The sequence below is a fragment of the Eucalyptus grandis genome, chromosome 2, assembly GCF_016545825.1.
Source record: "Eucalyptus grandis isolate ANBG69807.140 chromosome 2, ASM1654582v1, whole genome shotgun sequence".
NCBI lineage: Eukaryota > Viridiplantae > Streptophyta > Magnoliopsida > Myrtales > Myrtaceae > Eucalyptus > Eucalyptus grandis.
In genome coordinates, this window is record NC_052613.1 from 58,235,590 (window position 1) to 58,257,748 (window position 22,159).

At 38.2% G+C, this 22,159-nt stretch overlaps 2 protein-coding genes across 5 annotated transcripts; both read right to left on the reverse strand.

Annotated features, from left to right (window-relative positions):
• Positions 1-235: 235 nt before the first annotated feature.
• LOC104434147 (histone-lysine N-methyltransferase SETD1A) lies at positions 236-4,448 on the reverse strand. The gene is made up of 6 exons (XM_010047132.3): positions 4,027-4,448; positions 3,759-3,944; positions 3,533-3,652; positions 2,236-2,424; positions 1,473-1,637; positions 236-823 (listed from the first exon to the last, which is right to left on the reverse strand). Exons 1-6 carry the CDS (start codon positions 4,249-4,251, stop codon positions 464-466), a joined length of 1,245 nt encoding a protein of 414 aa, XP_010045434.2. The 5' UTR covers positions 4,252-4,448; the 3' UTR covers positions 236-463.
• Positions 4,449-7,807: 3,359 nt separating this feature from the next.
• LOC104434148 (ABC transporter B family member 25, mitochondrial) lies at positions 7,808-20,315 on the reverse strand. 4 transcript variants are annotated; one of them, XM_010047136.3, is made up of 21 exons: positions 20,163-20,315; positions 19,656-19,923; positions 19,313-19,540; positions 19,045-19,231; positions 18,862-18,923; positions 18,609-18,652; positions 17,173-17,275; positions 16,858-16,965; positions 16,504-16,587; positions 16,332-16,392; positions 14,959-15,104; positions 14,741-14,857; positions 13,950-14,035; positions 13,176-13,264; positions 12,643-12,698; positions 11,964-12,044; positions 11,782-11,847; positions 11,583-11,675; positions 9,427-9,491; positions 8,637-8,772; positions 7,808-8,514 (listed from the first exon to the last, which is right to left on the reverse strand). In XM_010047136.3, exons 2-21 carry the CDS (start codon positions 19,896-19,898, stop codon positions 8,374-8,376), a joined length of 2,196 nt encoding a protein of 731 aa, XP_010045438.1. In that variant the 5' UTR covers positions 19,899-19,923; positions 20,163-20,315; the 3' UTR covers positions 7,808-8,373. The 4 variants fall into 4 exon arrangements, with proteins under 4 accessions (XP_010045438.1, XP_018724858.1, XP_010045439.3 ...); XM_018869313.2 differs by having other exon boundaries at positions 19,656-20,008; positions 20,163-20,296; XM_010047137.3 differs by lacking the exon at positions 20,163-20,315 and having other exon boundaries at positions 7,808-8,280; positions 8,373-8,514; positions 19,656-20,156.
• Positions 20,316-22,159: the final 1,844 nt, after the last annotated feature.

A 22,159-nucleotide genomic window follows, 5' to 3' on the forward strand; every position in this document is an offset into this window, starting at 1 on the left:
CCTATTATGACACAAAGTCTTATATCAGACTCATCTTCTTAAAAGACCAGTTCATTTTTTGAGGACGTACGAATATCTATTGTAAGGAGATAGCACTGAAATCTGTCCTAAATGACACGCTTATAAAAAAGTAAAACAAAATAGAAATATCTTGCTAGTCCCACATAATCGGGGCTCCGTACAGAGCATGCTGCCCATCATAAATCTAGAAAAAATATGCAAAGACACGCCAAAGTAATTGAACACATGATGATGTTCAGATAAAATCCAGTTCTTCTGAGAGTAACTAAACATTCTATTCCTTCAAGACAAAATCATCTGCCAGTAAACATACAGCCCCTGTAGATTGTCTAAGAGCAAAGGCAAAGAAGCACAACAAGATAAGAGGAGAAGAGTCATGACATCTTTGTTAAAATTATCCACCGTTCCATACAATTTGCTCTTTCAAAAGTAGTCTTGTGATCTACTTCCACCTTTCATCACCAGCCCGTCCAACAGGCTCCACAGGTTCTGGTAATAGTGAGGGGTGAGAAGTCCATGTCCCTTCCTGGTTCGTGCTATGAGCACCCTTAGGAGAGGCCGAAGACAGTGAGTTGAGAGGCACAGAAGCAGCACCGGCAGGTAAATTAGAGACCAGAGGCACTTTCAAAGGGTAAACTTCATTGACTTCTTCTGCATTCTCATCCAAGTATATCACATCCTGCATGGTGAGCTGGTGGTACTCTACAATTTCCCTCAAGAAACGATTCTCACGCGCATATACTGAGTTCTCATGTGCCAGCCGAGCTTTCTCTGCCAAAAGTGTCTCAAGTTGAAGTCGCACCTGAAATGGACATATAATGGACCTTTAATCCAGATGAGGGGGATTGCAATAAACATCATCCAGGTCAAACGGTGAATAAAAATTACAAACATGTGAAATTGGACCAGACATCGGTAAACAACAACTAAAGAAAGCCTTCTTCCCCTGATTACTGTTAGATAAATGGATCCTTTACAGTTTCTCCACACCCTCTTGGTTAAGAGAGATACACAGACTAAACAATCATCAACATTGTAAATACGGCTGGGGTTGGTAATGGAATGGTGGTCGGATGAAAATCATGCTCAGCATCTCAATCACCTTTTGATGAGATACGAACCGGCCATCTCAAAATTTCCTTCCAGAATAAAAACACATGCGATGGCAATTGGTAATTAATTTTCCAGAAAAAATTGGCCCAGCGATCTCTTATTAATAGTTATGTTCCCATCTCAGTGTGACAAGAGAGCATATATCAAACTATGCCTGCGTAAATTGGTAAAAAAATAGAAAAGCATCTGGAGAAACATATTTTTCCACCCCCAAGTGTTAGAAACTGGAGGCAAAAAGGCATTGAGTATGAGCCCACTAAGGTAGGGAAAACATCGCTGTTGACTAAAAAAAAATCGACATAATGACATTCAAATAGAGATTATCCCCATAATCGTACCAAATCATCATCTTCTGGGCTTTCACCTCTTCCACGAGTTTCCCGAAGCATTTTATTTTCTTCTTCTAGCTGAGCACATCGCTCCTTTGCAAAAGCGAAATCTGCTTTGACGGTTTTCAGCTCCCGAAGAAGAAGCTTTGCCTTGGCAGCCATGGCCATTGCAACCTGTCATTTGTCCATGAAAGACAATGTTTTATCTCACAAATTAATGACAGACTATGATATATCCAATGCAACAGCAGCCATAAAAACAACAAACTAAGCTTTTTCCCGCAAGTGGATGGCCCCACGAATCCTTTTATGCTATTACACTTGATATGCATCAAATCAGCATATAGTCCAAATATATGCTAGAGATTGTTCAGGCTCTTCTGTCTACTTCTTCCTCACTTATACCCAAGTTTGCTGCTAGTTCTCCCGATAGCACAATAAGAGCCTGGGATGCTTTAAGATAGACTATGTACATCTTCTGGCACAAGTGGACAAGGTTAAGTAAACCTACAATCTTGATTTTCACATTCATGTACTCCTTTACATAACAAATGCTGCTCTTTGCAATTGTTTGCTTGTTCATTTCATACTGTGTATGCAAATTAGGATGAGAAGACTTCAAATGCATGAAGCATCTTCCATCCTGAAACATATAGATGATCCATATCCCTTCAAAAGAATTTCGTGCAGTGACTAAAATGTCAAAGGCTACACAAAGCTTAGGAAACAAAGACAATCCATCATAACCAGTGATAGACAGTTGCCACCTTACGTCGCGAGAAGCCTTCAATTGAATTTCCTGCTCTGATTGCATCTGTGATTGGGTTTGGGGTTGTTGCAATGGATTATGCTGGTTCAATCCCTTGTTCTGTTCCTCCAATCTGCTAGGTCTTTTCTTTACATGCTTGCGTGTTTCTTGAATGATGTTGGCTGCACGATTTTCCACGATATTAATACCTTCCTGAAAAGAAAAAACGCAGCCTCAGGAGAAATAAAAGTGAAAACATGATAACGTAAACATGTACTGGGGCCGAAATAACTACTTATTCATGCCATTGAGCAAAAACTTATTAGTACATTATGTGCCACTTGATATATTGCGCCTTCCGAACCCCGATCATAAAGCGAGTAAAAGAGCTGGAGAAAAGTGTAACTCTTTGGGTTGTAGGCTTAAACTAAATTTCAACAGCCAAAAATGCGCTCGAGGCAATGAGAATGACTCTTATCATCTCTCAATCTTGCAAACAAGGTACGGGTATGACTTTTGCTATTGTAAAACATCTTCACAGAAAGATTTTTTTACTGAACCACTGCTATTAGATTTCTCCTCCAAAGATATAGGAACAGAATCCCTAGAAACAAGTACTAGTAGTTACTTGATTTGGAAGCCTAAACCAAATTCAACTTTGAACATTCAAAGCCTTCTCTTCCAGCCGATTTCTCAGAAGAATTAGCAACTACATACTACTTAATTTTGCACAAAAGACTTTGCAGAAATCTGTTCAATGGCATCCGATACAGCAACACCAACATTACATTGACTGGTGGATTCAGTCATTACCAACTCATTTTCATGGATTTTGAGAGAGCAAAACTCAGTCGCTCATGCAATGTGTAACTGAGCATACTAAGAGCTGGAATCTAGATTTTGTTTTGAAAAATTCTCTATCCAGGTGAGATTTAATTGTCTTTTTGCATAGTTCAGCATTTTACGTTGATCGATATGGGACATTGCGATGCTCTAAATGCTTAAACTGGTAAATGAATGCATGGTTTAGCATTAAAATACTCAAACTATCCCGTCACGCATAAGCTGAAACTTCTACTAAGATTAAAGCACGGGAGTTGAATAATAATAAGAAGAGAGAGTCAAATGCTGGAGAGTCGTCCATCCATTGTCGGATGAAGAAAGACGTGGTTGTGCATCTTGAGACTAGGACATTAGGTTATTAGATCTCGGCAGTAGAGGCGACGCTGTGGTGTTTCCAAAAGGGGCAGTATCCACTTTGGAACCCTGAATTTTCGCGTGGGCGTCCTAAGAAACACGCAGAGTGGAGAGAGAAGATTACCTCCATCGCATTGCCAATATAATTAAGAGAGGAAGCAATGGCACCGATTCCTTTCTGGAACGCAGGAGGGCTTTCTTGTTTCGGCCGGCTCTTGGGCGGAGGAGGAGATGGAGTGGGGAGCTGCAGACACCACACACCAAAGCGGTAAAAGAGGAAGAAGCTGCTGCTAGCATACCAATGAATTTGGGAACGCAGTGGATAATCTCCGTGGAATGGGAATAATAACCTGGTCCGCTATTGGCCCATGCGGGGAAGAAGGGGGATCCGCAGGATCGTCGAGAATGGATTTGGCTTTCCTAGCAAGAGCTCCCCAGAATCCCTGTTTCGGCTCCTCGGGAGCTTTGGCGGCGGCGGCGGCGGCGGCGGCGGGGGGGTCGATAGGCGGCGGCGGAGCCTCATCAATATCATCATCCTGCACCCGCGAGGCAAGGAATCAAGGCGAACGAACCAAGAGAGGAGAAGAAATAGGGAAGGGAAACGTCAAAGGGGGGGACCTTGGAGGAAGGGGGAGGGTAAGTGTAATAAGCAGAGGAGAGGGAAGATTGGGCGTGGGCGGAGGATGCTCTGATGGCTTTGGCGGCCAGCGAAGACGACGACGATGAGGAGGAGGAGGAGGAGGAGGAGGCAGGAGCTGCGTAGGAATCAAACTCGGCGAACGGCTTCTCCGATTGCTGCTGCTGCTGCTGCTGCTCCTGCTGCTGCCTCCTCCGATAAGCCATCTTCTCGATCGATTTTCATCGATCGGAGGAGGGTTATCGGGTTGGGGGGTGTGGGGAAGACGAAGACAGTCGGGTCAGCTCATTTTCCGGTCCGTCCGGGATTCGGTTCACTCGCTCCCTCCACCAGTCGTCAACTCCCTGTCATCAACTCTCTCTGTCCAAAAAGCTTCAACGCCACCGACAAGCAAGACTTACCAAAACCCAGGCAGCAGTTAGTAGTAGGCAGGAGTTTCGGATCTTTCTAATGACCCGGGCTGTCTGACATGGGACACCCAAAAAGCCCATTTTGTCTCTTTTCCTTCATTTTGGGTGGCCGAGGAAAAGATGTCATGCACATCACACCCAACACTTTGCTTTGGGCCCGTTCCGCCCACCTGGATCTTTGCTCTTGAATACCTTGAATGATGCTGATTATTAGCCTGTCAACAACTAAAAGAAGCTACTTCTCAGATGCCTTATCTTCTGCTTCCCACTTCATGATGATGCAGGTTCAAATGAAATGGTTTATGATTATGCAACTACCTAAGTAGTACCGAGTATAGGATAGAAAGAAACTTCAAAATTTAGCATTGACTTGCATTTAACGGTGAATGCCATTAGCATAACTAAACAAGTGCCATTTACATACACCTATATAATATACACGTATCATTTCTTTAGATAATTCTAAAGTGTACGATTATAATGTGGTGAACCAATGAACGTTGATACATACAATTTATAAATTGACCGATAACTAAAAAAATAGAGGTAAATGTAGGCGTCATACATCCCGGATGTCTTGACCATCGATCCTTGAGAACATCAGCAATTACTAATCCATTCTCAACAAGCATGCAGTCCAATTTAAGGGCTGGACATATCCTGATGTGTATGGGCAAAGCAACAAGTGAAGTAACAAAAATCAAGCCTACTTATATACTCTCATTAATTCATAAAAAATGCCATATACCTCATCGTTTGCATACAAAATTAAATGAATAATCCATCTATTCCAAAGATCGGTGATACATGGCTATAAGCCGCTGTACAACAATTTTTCGTGGATATGTCTGACAATCCAGTAACATCACTTACTTTGTCTTCATCAACTTTTGCATGCTGGCGTTTGATACTCAATTATACCATTATGCTAGCCTCCTCCATTGCTTCTGGCTAAGTGGCGAGTTCAGAAGCATGCATGAAGGAGCCATCCTCTTTATTTTCTTTGGTTCCCCTACCCCTTTAAAGCCCATAGGTTGTCGGGCGCTAACGCATTACTAATTGTTTTTCTGCCGAGTGAAACTGTGAGCCTACCCTTCTCAAACCCACCACAGGGCTATAGCAAGCAAGCTTTCCCCCTTCGTTTGTTGTGGGATTGGATAAAGTCAAAAATATTTTCGACACCTCACGATTGAATCACTGTAATCAAAAGATGTGATAATTTAAGATTCAGCGGTCCAATTTGGACAACTTGGGTTTCATTGGAAAGCACTTATATGACCCTCACATTTTATTGTCAAAGTGTGATTTTATTCATAACTTGTTGAAATGTTTTTGAGAGTCATAAGAATTTAAGAAATTGACGATTCTTTTTATCGTTTGGTAACGTTGTTCCGGAATAAAAAATGTAGAAACACGTTTGGTTAAATTGTATTCTTTTTTTTGTTTCTTTTAATTTTTTAATATTTTTATTTTATTTTTTATTTTTTTCATTTTTTATAGTAGGGGACGAGGCTCGGCGAGGTCGCCGACCCGACGGCGTTGCCGGCCCTCGACGGCGGTCGTGGCCTGCCGCGAAAGAAAAAGAAGAAAAAGAAAGAAAGAAGAAGAAGAAAGAAGAAGAGAGAGAAAGAGAAGAGAAAAATCCGTACATAAGTGTTTCTTCATTTTTGTTTGAACAAGAAACAACAATTTGTTGTTTCTTTTTTGTTCCTATTTCGTTACGGAAACAAAAACAAAAAAGAATGAAACGCAACCAAACGCGTTTCTATTCTTTTTTGTTTTTAAAATTAGTTAAATGACAAAAGGCATTAAATGAATGAAATGAGTGGAGATCTTCCTTTCCTATCTTCCTTGTTAGTTACCAAGTTTTTCATCGCCACTAGCGGCATAGAAAATTTCTTCCATTCCACTTAAAAAAGACAGCACAAAACCTAAAATGAAGAGAATTTAGTCTACAAGAAGTTGGCAGAGCTTTAACCATCGGACTAAACTTATCTATCCTTCCTAAACAGTAACCCTTTTCTTATTTCTCCTCCAAATGACGCTAGTAAAGATAAATTCTTTCCAGCCAATGAAGATACTACTCCAATTTTCCCATTGAATACCAATGGACCCTTCTTCTCCCTAAAAATCGAACAAATCAAGTTCACCTATACCAAAGAATAAAAAAAAGCCAGCTTCAACTTTCCACTTTGGATGTCCCACGGTTTTACTAATTTAGAACTAAAGAGAAGGAGATGGGTCGTTAAGTCGGAAAAGCGATAACTAACGATTCTCTTCACCTAGGATTTGAACTTACAATTAGTCAGTTGGGGCAGTCCACTGGCCAGACAATAATGGGTTTATCACTCTTTCTTTTTCGCATTCTCTCCCCTCCCTCCGCCGGCGGAAGTTGGGGCAGTCCACAGGGCTCGTTGCCGATCTCATGGGCTTTCTGCCATGGACTTTCACACTGCTCTGAGCCCCTTTCCACACGGAAAACTTCTTAACATAATGGCCATAGTAAATAATTTTGGCTAAGAAAAAAAAATGCATGAAACATTCATGCATATGGATAGACATAATTTAGGATAGATGATTGACACCTAATCAACAAGTATCTCATCTTCCAAACTTGAATTTAAAGAAATTGTAAAATATTCCAGAATTCTCTCAATCTTTCGTTTTACAACCATTGATATTTTATTGAAAAAATGAATTAGAATCTTTGTGTTATTTTGTACTTTATTAATGTAATTTTTTCCACGATTTCTTTTTAGGCATAAAGAATCATAATATTTCCAAAAGATATAACTTCCACATGAACTCTCAAACTAAAGCCAAAACCCAAACTCATATTCAAAACCAGCCCAAGTTTTTAATATTTTTATGTATGTCAACAATCAAATATTGATAAGTTTCACTCTTTCGAGCTAACTTTCAAAATATGGTCATACCCGAATTGCAAGGTTGTTTAGCATGTTATAAAATTTAGAATATATATAGTATAATGAATAAATTATTAAGTTTTCATATCAAGATAGCAAAAACACGGTGTTAAAGGATTGTTCGTTCGTTTTTCTGTTTAAATACACTTGTAGTTCAATGCACATTAACTATAGAGTGACAATATATAATTATATTAATTATGAATCATGTTTGCTCATATAAATTATGAAAATTCACAAGATTTCGCCTGATGTACATGAAGGGCTTTTCTTCCAGACTTCCTTATTGTATAGGTAAATCTCAGTTTCCCTGAATCAACAATGCCTTGCTCATATAAATTATGAAAATTCACAAGATTTCGACTCCTGATGTAACTATGAAGGGCTTTTCTTCCAGACTTCCTTATTGTATAGGTAAATCTCAGTTTCCCTGAATCAACAATGCCTTCCAGAAAAAGCAGAAGTGTTGCATGTCACAATTGATCCCATGTCCAACTAAAAAGAGCTTCAGCAAGTAAAGGAAGCATCAACTTCGAGAATACAATCTCGTCCACACAGGAAAAAATCTTTGATGCACGAGATAGTACAAACAGACAAAATCGTGCGTCTGACATAAATCCCAACAAAAGAGTTTCTACTTGCATCGACTGTGCAATTTGACCGAAACTATAGTATAATGGAAAGACGAATATCAGGTGCCCATACTTTGCCAAACTTATGCTGAAAACTTGAGAGAGAACTTGTCATGATTGTAGTTTCCCCATATTTTCACAAAGCAGGCCACTGAACAAAACCCGTATCACTGCAGTGATGCCATTACAGCCAAGCCAGATGCCCATGGCCGAACCAAGACCCAGCAGCTCAACATTTACATGACTCCAATTTAATGTAATAGGCACTGCTGATGAAAACTCGTTTTAATGGATGCCATTGCCAACCCCCTGGGACTTCCAGCAAAAGATAAACGAATGGGTGGCCCCTGAAAAGTACCTTACTCCAATTTGATAGCTGCATCAATTGCATCTATCGTGTTGTTTTGCTGCCCCCATAGTTGAGCGTATCTTCCAGCTTTCGACAAAAGATCTTCATGTCTTCCCTGTTCGACAACCTTCCCATCTTCTAGAACTACAATCTGGAACCAAACATTGAGAGTAAAGCTCTACTTATAAGCTAGCATGGACATGAAAGTAATTAGCAGAAGAGGGTAAGAGTTATCAGATGGAACTTTCTATGTGCACAACAGACAATAGCTACCTCGTCACATTGCATTGCTGTTGTAAGCCGGTGAGCGATGAATATTGCAGTTCTATTGTTAGCAAGTGACTTTAATGCATTTAATATTTCTGCTTCTGTCGTGCTGTCAAGCGCACTAGTTGCCTCGTCGCACAGCCTGATAAACAAAGCAGGATGAAGAATTATCAATTATCTCCAACAAGGAAGACAAGAATTTCCATCACAAGAAAAAGCACTGGAAGGTTTTACCCGCATAGTAAGTTTTTGGGTAAGAGGTGGAGTGAATTTAAGGCTGGCTTGATTATTTACTCATAAGCTCTTAGTTTTTATTGTACTTATTGAATAAGCGAACATGGCTGGCTACAAATAAGGAGCTACCATTAAGTATTAATTGCAGCTTTATAGCAGGTGAAGCTTCAATGGAAGTTTGGTAGGGAAGATATTATGAAAATAGTTTGTGAGTGGTTGAGTAAAATATCTGGAGGAAATCAAGATGGGGACCAATTTTGTAACGTACTCAATACAACCACTACAGGGATGCCATTATGTAATTACTTAAAAGCAACTGTAGATACCATGCGACAATTTGCCGGATCAAGGAATAATAGAGTTTAGGTGACAATCACGATAAAGGAATTGAAACACATCTGTTAATTGGTTGGATCAAACATATATAGTCTGAAGCCTGACTGCCTTACTAAAAAATGGAACCATAACAATCAGCTCCCCCTTCTCAATGTTAAAACAGGGGAGAAAAAGGATCATCCATACAGAAAACTTGAATTAACAACACAGAGAGAAGATTTCTCACAAAATTGTTGGAGCCTTCAGGAAAGCACGAGCAAGTGCGACCCGCTGCTTTTCACCACCACTCAGCTGCACAAACAAGTTAAAGTATAGGTTTAAATCCACTGAAGAGCAACAGAACATCAATAATTTATATATTCAAAATCACCCCAAAAGGGAAACAAGCGATAAAAACTTGAATTCTGAGGTATTTTGTTGCCATTGCAGATAAATTTAGTTTACCTGAAAGCATTGTCTACCCACCTAGAATTTATCTTATTGGAGAACAAGACAACTTAAAGTTGCATCTGAGTACTCCACTGCACATGCAGATCTTTAAAAACACTATTGATACATACTTGACAAACGTGAGAGGACAGTAGAATGGTTCCAAAACCTTATATGTGAACACTACTAAATATGCATAGATAATGGAATGGTTGAAAGACATCACATAAAAATAAGGAATTACGAACAATTGAAGTGAGGAAATGAATGCATAACCTAATTGATGTTGATATAAAATTTCTCTTCTATTAGGCTTAATATACATTGCTATCTATGGTTCCTTCAACATTTCATCACTTACAGTTTTCACTTTTTAAGTTGTAATCGAGAATCACACATCTCAAATTGCTATCTAAGATATCAAAAGGTTAGCTAAAATAATGCCCTCCACTGATTACTCAAAATCTTTGAATTTCCAAAGAACACAGTTTAATCACTATTTTTTCCAGGTAGTCCTTAAAAGAATTAATTTTACAAAGACAGCTTTTCTCAAACCACGAAGGATACTTTTTCATTCAGTGAAACTGTTAAGAAATATACCCGACAGTTGTTAAATATCAAGGGCCAACTTCCTAATAGCTCCTCTGAACTTTCTCTTTTTGACTATTCAACCATTTGATTGTGTTGCTGCGCTTCTGGTCACAAACTGTGTTCCATGAATAAGGCTTGACTAACCCACAAAAGAGTGTCAATAAAAATGTTTCATGTACACTGTGAATCTAGTTTTAAGATATTAATTAAGGCACTTGAAAATGCAACACACTAAAAATATTAGTTGCAATATCACTTAACTTGAATCGATAATACTAAGCTTTGTCATTGAATGATTCTGCAAAAGTTCTTCACTCATTATAACAATGAGAAAAATGGATCCTGCTGAATATTTGCCTAAACAAAACACGAGGCAATGCAAGGGTAGAATTGCAAGAGAAGAAAGTTAACCAGTGCCTTTTCATTCTTTTCATTGATTATATTATTTATATTCGAACATAAGCCGAATCAGGGTTATATTTATAATGATAATATGCAATCAAGGAAATTATTTTGGAGATATCTTAGTATTACACAGTGGCAAATTGCTGATTATAAGGTTGTTATTCTCCTTGCGCACAAACTTTATAGTGGTTACTACTCAAAGTTGGTCATAAAATAAATTTTGTTCTGGCTGCTTCTTATTAAGTATGAAACAAGCTGCCAATAATAAAATTTTGAAAAATTAAGGAAACTGAGAATTTGAGTTACTTCAAGTAACTGTCCTGTGGAAATTTTTGGGAAATAACAGAACGGTCAAGAGCGAAGACTATGGAATGCAATGTACTGGTATTTGAAATTTTAAATTGTACTTATGGATAGATAAAACTACAGATGGTAAAAAGAATTTTGAGAATTCGTTTAAATAGGAAGGTAGGCTGAGAGGGAAGATAGGAACTATACACTCTTGATGAGCATGGCTTTTCACTAGTACAGGAAAGTATGCATTTTAAAATTTTACGGGGCAATATATATAGTAAATCATAAGCAACAAAAGTTGAATTTGTGATTAACTTGGGGTCAAAACTGTATTTTAGCTTCTATATTAGATGCATGATACTATTCCCATACTTACTGCCTGATTAGAAAGGCAGTTCGACACCAAACCTTAAGAGTTTCAAGACTTCCATTTTCTAATTTAAAATCTTCTTGCACCGTATGTTCTAGAATGAACTTCAAAGAATGAGATACCAAATGACTAATGACAGTTTATATTTTGCTAACTAGTACTTGATTGCCCAAGAAGACCCATAATTCCAATAACTCCAATTCCAAGCCTACTCAGAAAGGCAATGCAGAGTAACGGTCTAAAGTATGCCCAGAAAAAATTAATTGGTCCAACAAAAGGAATGACCTTCTCACCTTAAGACCCCGTTCTCCTACCACAGTTGAATATTTCTCAGGGAATCGCATAATCGTGTCATGAATAGCTGCACGTCGTGCAGCATCATAAACCTGATTAGAGAATCAGCAGTCAAGATGAGAATTCGGAAATAAGTAAAATGTTTGGTAAATTCTTATGTGTGCAAAACAGATCAGAAATGCAAAGCTAATCATATACCTCCTCTTCTGTTGCTGAAAGGCATCCATAATGGATGTTGTGATATATCGTATCATTGAAAAGTACCTGAAAAATGGTCAATTGCACACTTCATAAAAGCAACACCTTGCAAGCTCTGTAACAAAACACAAAAAACATGTGAAGAAGCTAAAAGAATTCAATTTCTTGGTCTTTTAACTTACTGTATCTTGTGGCACTACACCAAGAGACTTTCGTAGACTTTCTAGCGTCACGTCCCGGATGTCTTGACCATCAATCCTTATCTGTCAACAGGTAAACAAATATCACCACAGACTTGAGCAACTACTAATCCATTCTCGACAAGTAAAAAACATGCAGTGGAATTTATTATTGGGTATGCACAGATATGTAGTCTATACTACCCTTCTGTGCAAAGCAGCTAGTGATCCATCACATTGATAAATAACTAAGACAGGCATACCTACACACTCTCATTGATTCATAAGTTTTGCAAACGCCTTTGCATACAAGTTTACATCAATAAACAATCAAATCGAAGGATTGGTGATGTAACTATAAGCCAGAATATAACAATTTCGTGTGCATATTTATGAAAATTCCTAAGGTACTTACTTTGTCCACATCTACTTCCACGTGCCATCATTGAATGCTCAATACTACTATTGAATAAATTCAATTGAATGCACAACATCATTGATGAAGTTAATCTTCATTTGGAAGCCTGCATCCATCCTGCTACTATATAGACTTAACTTTCCTTCTCTTATTATAGAAAATGGCTTAATGGTAGTAAGGTGAGACTGATACATGCAAGAATGAAAAGCTAAACACCACATGAAAATTCTATAAAGTGCAATTTAAAAATTTAACGACTCTTACGCATCCAGAATGAGCATCAAAAAATCTGAAGAGCAGTCTAAGAATGGTTGATTTGCCTGCAAAATGTTTGCCAACGCATGCAGCATTAGCAGCTTATCCATCAGATCAAATGAAGTGGGACAATGGACACAAAAAGAAGTAAGGGTAAATTTCTCCACAACTCTGACTTTTGGCAAAATTACTGGGACATTCATGTAAAAGATTACTCTGACACACTGTCAGAATCTATTACAGCCAACCAAACTATACCACAGAGTGATGCCTTCCAAATTCAGTTTTTTTAACTACATGGGGAAAAAGTGCACATTAAAACCATTTCATTATATTCTAGGAATTCCCGAATCAAACAGATTCTATCATAGGGTGTCTTGGTAATTTTCAAAAACACATAAGATATCTCCAATTTCAGCGAATAGAGTCAGAGTCACTCGAAAGATTATTGAACAGTTAACAACACAACATAAAACAGCTGCGACAATAATTTTACACATAAGCAAGGTTAGCTTGGCCAAAAGGATTCAACAAATGCTTACCACTACCACTTGTCCCAACAACAGCAATGCTCTTTCCAGCAGGAACTTCAAATGATACACCGTCAAGTATTTTTCGCTCTGCCAGGTAACTACAGCAAGTGAAACCATAGAAAAATGCGTCAATAAGCCAATATAAAAGGTGATAGCAATAGACCCAACGACAAATGAAGTCCACAAGAAGTCTCAAACTGGACACTAAAATGTGAATGTATGGCTTGAAATACAAAATACACGCAATAAAGTAGAGATGTTAAATCCTAGCTGAAGAATGTCATTACTGGACCAATCATAACAATCCTGATATGGTCCTTATTCAGCTTCCGCGTCCATCTTACTTTAAGCATTTTATACCACATTCCCTCTATTTTCTTTTTCTTATATACCTGTGCTTTACCTTCCTTTCAGAAAAAAGGTTGTACTCATAACGAAATGATATAACACAATATCAAAGCAATAAACTCATTTAACTTCACCAAATAATTAATTCCGGGTTACAGTTGAACTAGACATTTTCCATGTCAAATCTTCCACCTCGTTAACATTTGGGTGGATTCTGGCCAAAAAGAACAAAAACTTGGTAGCTCTAATTTCACTGCAAACGGCTTCTTTGCATCCACCCACCACCAGCGTGATTGTATGCTTGGTTCAATCCTAAGCAAACATCCCAGCATTCAAGGCATATCATCTAGATTATAAAGCATTAAGTGCAACAACATCACCATTACAACTAAATGCTGTAATTCCTTCACAAGAGCGCACAAAATTTATTCCTACCTGAAATGAACGCTATCAAACTTAATGCTACCTCCATTTAATTTCAAGGGCTTTGCATCCTCCTTATCTCTAATGTCAGCCCTCTCCTGTTGTCAGAGGAAACTTTCATCATCAGCAATCCAGCACAAAGGTTGAAGTCAATGAACAGTCAATCTCTTGTTTCTGACTGAACCAAAAAATATACATATACACTTTGGTTGATAAGATAGATGCCACTTCAACATTAGAGTCACTCCATAAAAATCTAACCTTAACAAGTCAAGTCACTTTTTTAGAAAAATATCAGAGCTTTGGCATTTGCGACGAGAAAAGTGAATGAATGAAAGGAGTAAGGATAAGAATCTCAAAGTTAGACAAAGCAATCGGTGACATTTTTTATTGACCTCTCCAGTTCTTCCCTGACATAAAAACCACATAACCCCATTATGAAGACGAAAGACGGGAAGTATCCCTTCAGGCACCAGATAAAGTCAGAACCCTGAAAGGCAGTCTACATTGATGCCGTCCAGCAAGCTTTACATCATCAACCAAATGCATATACTTCATGTTCATAAAAGCACAAAAAACATCAGTCTCATATTGATGTAAGTCAGGTTTGGTTGCACAAATCTTGGATTCTTATTGGCAAAGTCAAGTGTCTCATATTAAAACTCAGGAGACATGCTTGTACCTGACATCTGTACTTCTATTCCCCTAGACGCATAAAAGAGAACACTAAATAGATGCCATCCTAGAAAATCCACTATCATTAACTAAATGGGTATACTTTGCTTGAAAAAATTATAAATTACCTCCAACAACTGAAACATGGACTTCATATCAACAAGGCTCTGTACAGTCTCACGATACACGCTACCGAGAAAATTGAGAGGGAGAGAAAGTTGGAAGAGAAGCCCATTAACCATAACCTGCATCATCAAAACATGAGTTTTTGTGAGCATCATAATGTAGTTATTCCTTTCACAAAAAATTTAAAAGAACCGAAATGTATCTAAAAAGAAAGTTCTACCAGATCACCAACTGTCATCGTGCCATCCATTATCCCATGCGAACACAAAACCATTGCAGCTGACAAAGCTGTGCTGAATATTACACTTTGCCCAAAGTTTAAAACTGCAAGGCTTCGCTGTGTTTTTAGTGCAGCAGCTTCATATCCTAAAAGTAGCATAACCATATGAGGAGTATTCCAGAAGATTTTTTCTAAAAGAAACTCTATTTCCATCTAACTAGAAACTGCTATCAGCCATCTAAGATGGTAACTGCTATCAATCCATATGAGAGGAAGAGCTACTGAAGAGCCATTACACAAAACATACACGGCCATTTAGGATGAAGATTTTTTTTTCCCCTTTAAATAACAAGAATGAGAATAAACATGAAGAAAATGTTAAAGAGTGGAAAAAGAATGGCCACCAAAAGAATATGATACACTGAGTGCAGGCCCATTGCTCTTCCTATAGACATCAAAGAATGAATGAAGAAAGGCAGGCATCTACAAGCCACCAAGTATTAGAGATCACATCCATTTGAATTAGGAAAATTCACATATGCAACAATATCAATGAGGGAATGTAAATTAATACAAATTTAGATGTCTCCAATGGAATTCAATGATCTACATGTTGTAGCGTTCGATTTAAAAGACTTGAATGTCCTTAGATTGGCTCTGCTGAACTGACCAAGTATTCTTAAACGACTTTACACGACTGTAGGAAAAAACCCCCAACTGCAGCTATATATAGATGCACAATGATTCTATCAATATCCTTTCTTAGCCTTTATTTATCTACTCACAATGCAACTTTAAGAACACTTCATTGTGAACTAAAACTTGAATGGGAGCTGTCCCATTCCCTTTCTGATCCTCCCCCACCTGTCCCCCAGCTGGTCCTCTTTCTCTCCTCCCAATGACCAAATAAAACCCATGCCAAAGGGGAACTTTAGGAAAGAGTATCCAAGTCAAGTAAAACTCAAAACATATGCTCCCTCTCTCTTCTTATTGCCTTGTCTATGCTCAAAGCACAACATAATCTACCACAATTCATGCATGTCTCTGCTTCTAAAAGAACATTTAAGACCTTAGGACTCGCTTCATCACTATTATGATAAGAGTATCATGACATTATCATATCAACCAGACTATTTTTCACCATTTGTTTGATGGAAAAAATTAAGAGTTGGCATTCGACATCTTTCTTTCCTTTTTTTTTTTCTTTTTGGTGGAAAAGTACAGAGAAATTCTCTATGAGGCACCAAGGGGCGACAACCCAAAAGGGTCACTGCTAAGTCTGTTTTCCTTCTAGCAGTATATCCATGGCTCCTGCAGCATTGGTATGAATAGAGTGCAAACAAAATTCACCAAAAAAAAAGTAAATGACTTACTTTTTAAGAACTCATCATACTTCCCAACTTCATAGGCTTCATTATTGAAATATTTGACAGTCTAGAGAAAAGAAAACAAAAGTGGATGCTGTCAATTGAGGCCATATCAAAGGATATCAAAGGGGGTGTTGACATCAATAAAATACAGATGCAGGCTATTATCAAAATCTACCTCATAATTAATAAGTGAATCAATTGCCCTGGTATTTGCATCGTTGTCAGCCTTATTCATGGCTTTCCGAAATTTTGTCCTCCACTGAGAAAGACAAATGTGTATGAACAAAACTTCAAGACATTGTAAAACCAGCACATACCCAAGCTCAGTAGAAGAAAGATACAGAGAACCAGAAAAGAATAATAAGAATATAGCTCCACGACCATCATTGAATATTATCTCTAACAATGACATCTAAAGAGAAATGGAAGAGAATGGCTCCCCTGAAGGAGGAAATGGCTGTGCGTGATTGCGAGAGAGAGAGAGGGAGGGAGGGAGGGAGGGGCTTTGAAGATTGCAAGAATCTCGTACCTGTGTCACTGTTAATGTGAAGACAACATAAGCAGCAACAGAAAGTGATGTGATCCAAGCAAAAGGTGCTCCAAATTTGTATGCAAGAATGCCTGCTACCATAGATATCTGAACAAGTATGTGTTAAGCATAACTAAGTTGCTCAATGATACTGACATTCCTGTAGAAGATATGGCAATTCAAAAGCATGGAATGAAGAAAGAAGGATCATTATAAATGTGCATGATGTGCCACAAAAGTGGTAGCACAAAGGCACTGCATCAAATATCTCTATGAACTCAGCTTTTTCAAAAGTAGCCGAGGATTAAGTCATACCTCCAAAATAGTGGGCACAACATTGAACACCATAGAGGAGAGAATAAAGTTTATAGCTCGGCTTCCGCGATCAATAATTCTGTTCAACGCACCTGTTTCTCGACTAGAAACACAATGACCACATTAAAATAGGTGGAAAATTACATAACTTGATTCCATAAAATGACATAAACGGCCAACCCTATTATGATCAACAGAATGCAAATAATATGATCCACCCTACTTCGAGTTTATTTATCCCTTTGGCACCTTATAACAGCAGTAATGTATTTGATTGACAACTGCAAATTCTATGATCAACCCTCCATGCTGCTCTTATGTGATGCATACTTTGTTGTAACAATGATCAGCAACAGTCATGAACATCAGTGTTTTTAATACTGGACTGGACTGGTGGTTTTCTGTGTTCAACAAGATGGCGGTCAGGCCACTGGTCCAGTCCATATCTTTATAGCTGAAGGTCAAAACCGGTTCAACTGGTGAATGGGTTTTGGTTTGAACTGATCTCATCTTGAACAAAAATAGATTTTACCAGCCACAGGCATGGGACTCGAACCCTTGCACTGTTGAACTAGTATCCAAGTTAAGTGATGACATTCCTTGACAATTAGGCCATATCCTATATTTATACTCATCTTTCTTTCTGTTTGGAAAAAAAAAAACAAGTGAGATTCCAAGGGACAAGGCTCAGAAATGAAAGCTCATTTCACAATAGAGACACCCCTGTATATTTGCTGGGCATGAGAAGCATCATCTGGTTGCTTTTTTATATTGTCAGAAACAAATTATTTGATTCATTTAAATAAAACCAAGCCAACTTGCTTAACCGGTTAAACTAGTTGAATCGGTAAAACCACGTACTAGTGACCAATTCGGTATTGTCCAGTATGGCTATTAAAACATTGATGAACATTGAATTGAACAATATAGTCGCGGTGATAACTTTTTTAGAGCTATCATTAGCACCTCCTTGAAGTCTCACGATCTCATAAGGGAAATTGGAAGTCCATGACATATAGAATTGAGATACAGCCTTCAGAACAGAAATTGAGAGATGTCTGGAGGTGGATATGCATCGAGACGAGCATCTTCAGTCGAGTAACATTAATATACATTACATTCTTCTTTACAGTAATGAAGCGGAGAAGCTATTCTTCAGTCTCAAAAAACATGAACCAACGTTGTTCATGCGTGATAGTTGAGGCATAAAAACCATTCTTCAGCCTGAAACTATTATATGAGAACCAACTTAGTTCTCTCACAATTGCTGCTCAACACAATCTACATGACCAGGTGTTACTCACCTCACAGAAAAACTATGAAGAGAATCCAACGACCAATATATCATTTTTTGGCATATTTGCAATTTTTATAAGACAGTGAAACCTGCAAAAGAAAAACGAGAAACGAACTTTATAAAGACCAAGAATACACACCTGAGGTGGTATCGGAGGTCCAGGTCATGAAGATGCGAAAAGACCTGTAAAGATTGAAATATCATTCATAAGTAAAAGAATGAATTTAAAAAAAGAAAAAGAAAAGGTGATGTGAAGCCAGGTGAGCATTGAATATGGATACAACGGAAGTAGCACAAATGAATCAAACAGATGGACCAGGGAAAAGCAGGGGCAAAAAATATCAGACACGAGAGACATTCCAAACAGATTGACCATAAAAGAAGCTTCATACCTTCCTGGAAACTGATCGGATTGTCCTCAATGCGACTTTAGAAAAGACAGCAGTTCTTAACTCTGCAGAAACAAGACTGCATTCAATTATAGTGAGATGCGCCATGGAATAGAGATAAGGACATGAATGGGTGTAAAAATGTGCGGGTAGTAGGACCAAAGAAGTAATGAAGGGGTGTAGTACCGTTGAAAGCAGAGGCCCCGCAGCGTGCAATACCGTATCCCACCAAAACGGAAGCAGGGGTGGCAAAGAGAGCCAATGCAGTGGAGTTATTGGCGGCAAAGGAAGCAAAAGCAGCAGCATTTCCAGAGGAGGTGGTCAACCAATCAACAGCCAGCTTAAAGAGAAAGGGCACCTGCACGTTGAGGACCTGGGAACCCAAGCAAAGCGGGTGAGGAAAGGAAAAGCCAAAGCTCATCGAAATGCGAAAGGAGGAGGCGGCAACAGCTACCTTGGCGCCGACTAAGAAACCCAAGGCAGCCACAACCCTCAGCCGGAACTCGAGGTTATCCTTCATCCACAGGTAACTCGCGAGAGTGCGAAGAATTTTCATATCAGCGACTCGGCTTTCATTTTTACCACTGGCCGGGGGTGGTGGGGTCGGCTGGTTCGGGGTCGACACTTTCCCGGGCTCGGACGTCGACGTGGAGTATAGTGCGCGGCCGCTTAGCACGGGAAACTGCGGAGGAGATGGGGTTCAAAGCAAAAACAGAAACATGATGATAGGGATCCAAACCAACCGGTTCATCTCGCGTAGCAGCCAAATGGAAGAGAGAAAGGAAGGGGGGACTGACGAGCGAATCGGGAGAAGGCCTGGGGAAGGGAGGATCAGAAAGGAAGGCCTGAACGTGGAGGCCACTTCCCTTGGCACTCCGGGAACCGATGGCGTCCCGTCTCCTGCTCGCGAGTAGCAAGCGATCGCCGGCGGGGGCAGAATTGCTATGGTGGAGGAAGAGAAGGGAAGGGTGGGACCGAAATCCCCGGCTGCGTCGGAGAAGCATCACCTCTCCAGCTCTCAGACACCTCACGCCCAGCATTCTTCCGTTCCTGGATCGCCCAAAGCTTCATCCACAAGAAATTCAACACGACATGGTCGACAGAATGCCGCTGAGATGATGATGATGATGATGATGATGATGATGATCGCCTGGAGCAATCACAGCACCGTCGTAGCAAGAAGGGACAATCGAAAGAGAAATCGATGGAAGATATGCGCGTAAACGGGAGCCACAAAGTGACCGGACCGGAAAGATGCAAAATTCCGAAATGCGATGCAGAGAAACTGGAGCGACCTGACTCACCTGTCCAAAAACCGAAAACCATAAAACCTAATGGAGGACGAAACGGCGGGGCCGGCGAGGGGGGGTTTTGAATTTGGACCAGTTATTGCATCATGTACAAAATCATATGATTATGCGGCTTTTTCGACGGATCGATGTGACTGCATCAGCTTAAATGGACCATGAGCTTCATAGACCATATACTATTCCTTTTTCTGTTTGCTCCTTCCAGTATCGAGTAAATTTCATGAGGTGTCGCTATTTCCACTAATATATGACTAAATTCACTTCTTTGCACTTTAAAGCTTAAGAGCTTTTTTACTAATAATTCTCGTTAACACGACGTAATTTCCTCATGTATTTGTTTTCATCTTGATAGTAATTAGCTAAACTAATGCACATGAACTTTCTTGTAAAAGAGAGCAACCTTTGACCACTCGACACACATTGACTCTCCTATAAATTTAGATCGCACGTCATGGTGTTTCCAAATTATTTTTAAATAATTATGTAGAATCGTTTGGAAATTTATGTCATAGCATTTACCTATTGAATTAACATATACAATATGCAAGGATGAGGGTACAAGGAATTTCATTGATTTTCACACAATTGGTAATTTGTAAAGAAGAAAATTTGTCCCATGGATCCAAATCTTGTAGATGAAGATGTGTTGGGACCTAAAGCATTACAAAATCAATCTTATGATCACATGAGTCAAAACTAAACCAAAAAATGACTTTTGATCGATTCTTATATAGACTTAACCCAAGATAGTTTCAACACTTGGCTCATTAAGAAGATTCACATAATCTTAACATAGTTGACCCTATATCATTTTCTATAGATAAAAAGTCAATTTACAAGGTATTTTATTTCAAATAAAATAATAACATGTACTAGCAACGATTGAAAAATCTCTATTCTTTCCTAATTGCAAATCAAATTTTGAAAATAGCTAGGGTGACTCATCTCATCCGAATTACCAATTGTGTAAAAATCAATGAAATTCCTTGTGTCAAGTGATCAAATGTTGTTTTCTTCTACAAGAAATTTCATGTGCATTAGTTTAGCAAACTATCATCAAGTTGAAAACAAATATATGAGAAAATTATGCTATGTTAACTAGAATTATTATTGAAAAAGTTCTTAAGTTTTAAGGTATATAGTAGTGTAAGATTTGTTTCTTATCGTGTGAATATTATTACTTTGATTTATGTCTCAATTTGAGCTTGCAATAAAGAATTATGCAAATCTTGAAAAGAAAAGAAAAGAAAAGAAAAATGGAGGCAAAATGAAACTAATCAAGGAAGCCACCATTTCAAGTGTTTTTTCATCTTTTGAATTTAATAGATCTATATAACAACATTAACAATTTTTTTAATAGGTGATAATATTTTTTACTTGTAGTTATTTATATTTTGACATCTAATTTATTTTTTCTTTCACTATATTCATGAAAATTGATTGTGTGGGCCCCCCTTGAGATTTTATCTCTCAATAAAGGAACATAAAAATTGAAAAAAAGAAGAAAGGTAGGGTAAAGTTTTTAATTGACTGTCACTTCGTCATTTGATGGAGGATGGTCAGCTAAGTTTTTTTAAAAGTTTTTGTGGCCAAAATCGGAGCAAAATGGATCTTGAGTGTCCGGCCAAAATGCCGACGTGGCATTTTTGTTCAGAAAGCCAAAACGGCGCCGTTTTTGCATGCGACAAGGCCAAATAATGCAAAAACGGCGTCGTTTTGGACTCATGGGATAAAAAATAATAAATTAATTAAATAAATTAAATTTAAAATTAGATTTAGTTAAAATATTAAAAAATGATAATTTTAAAATTAGATTTAGTTAGAATATTTATAAAATAATAATTTTAAAATTAAATTTAGTTAAAATACTTAAAAATTAAAAATTTTAAAAATAATTCAAAAATAATTAATTTAAAATTATATTTAGTTAAAATATTGAAAAAATAATAATTTTAAAATTAAATTTAGTTAAAATATTAAAAAATAATAAT

What these genes read in the sequence shown, in the direction of transcription:
- LOC104434148 (XM_010047136.3), bottom strand. Translation starts at nt 19,898, where the DNA reads ATGCTGGGCGTGAGGTGTCTGAGAGCTGGAGAGGTGATGCTTCTCCGA. An exon ending in GTATGATGAGTTCTTAAAAA is followed by an intron (nt 15,105 to 16,331) that starts GTAAGTCATTTA and finishes TGCTACTTTTAG; the next exon opens with GATATGAAGCTGCTGCACTA. An exon ending in TAGGAGAACGGGGTCTTAAG is followed by an intron (nt 9,492 to 11,582) that starts GTGAGAAGGTCA and finishes TTGTTTGTGCAG; the next exon opens with CTGAGTGGTGGTGAAAAGCA.
- LOC104434147 (XM_010047132.3), bottom strand. Translation starts at nt 4,251, where the DNA reads ATGGCTTATCGGAGGAGGCAGCAGCAGGAGCAGCAGCAGCAGCAGCAG. An exon ending in ACCCTCCCCCTTCCTCCAAG is followed by an intron (nt 3,945 to 4,026) that starts GTCCCCCCCTTT and finishes TCGCGGGTGCAG; the next exon opens with GATGATGATATTGATGAGGC. An exon ending in ATGGGCCAATAGCGGACCAG is followed by an intron (nt 3,653 to 3,758) that starts GTTATTATTCCC and finishes TGGTGTCTGCAG; the next exon opens with CTCCCCACTCCATCTCCTCC.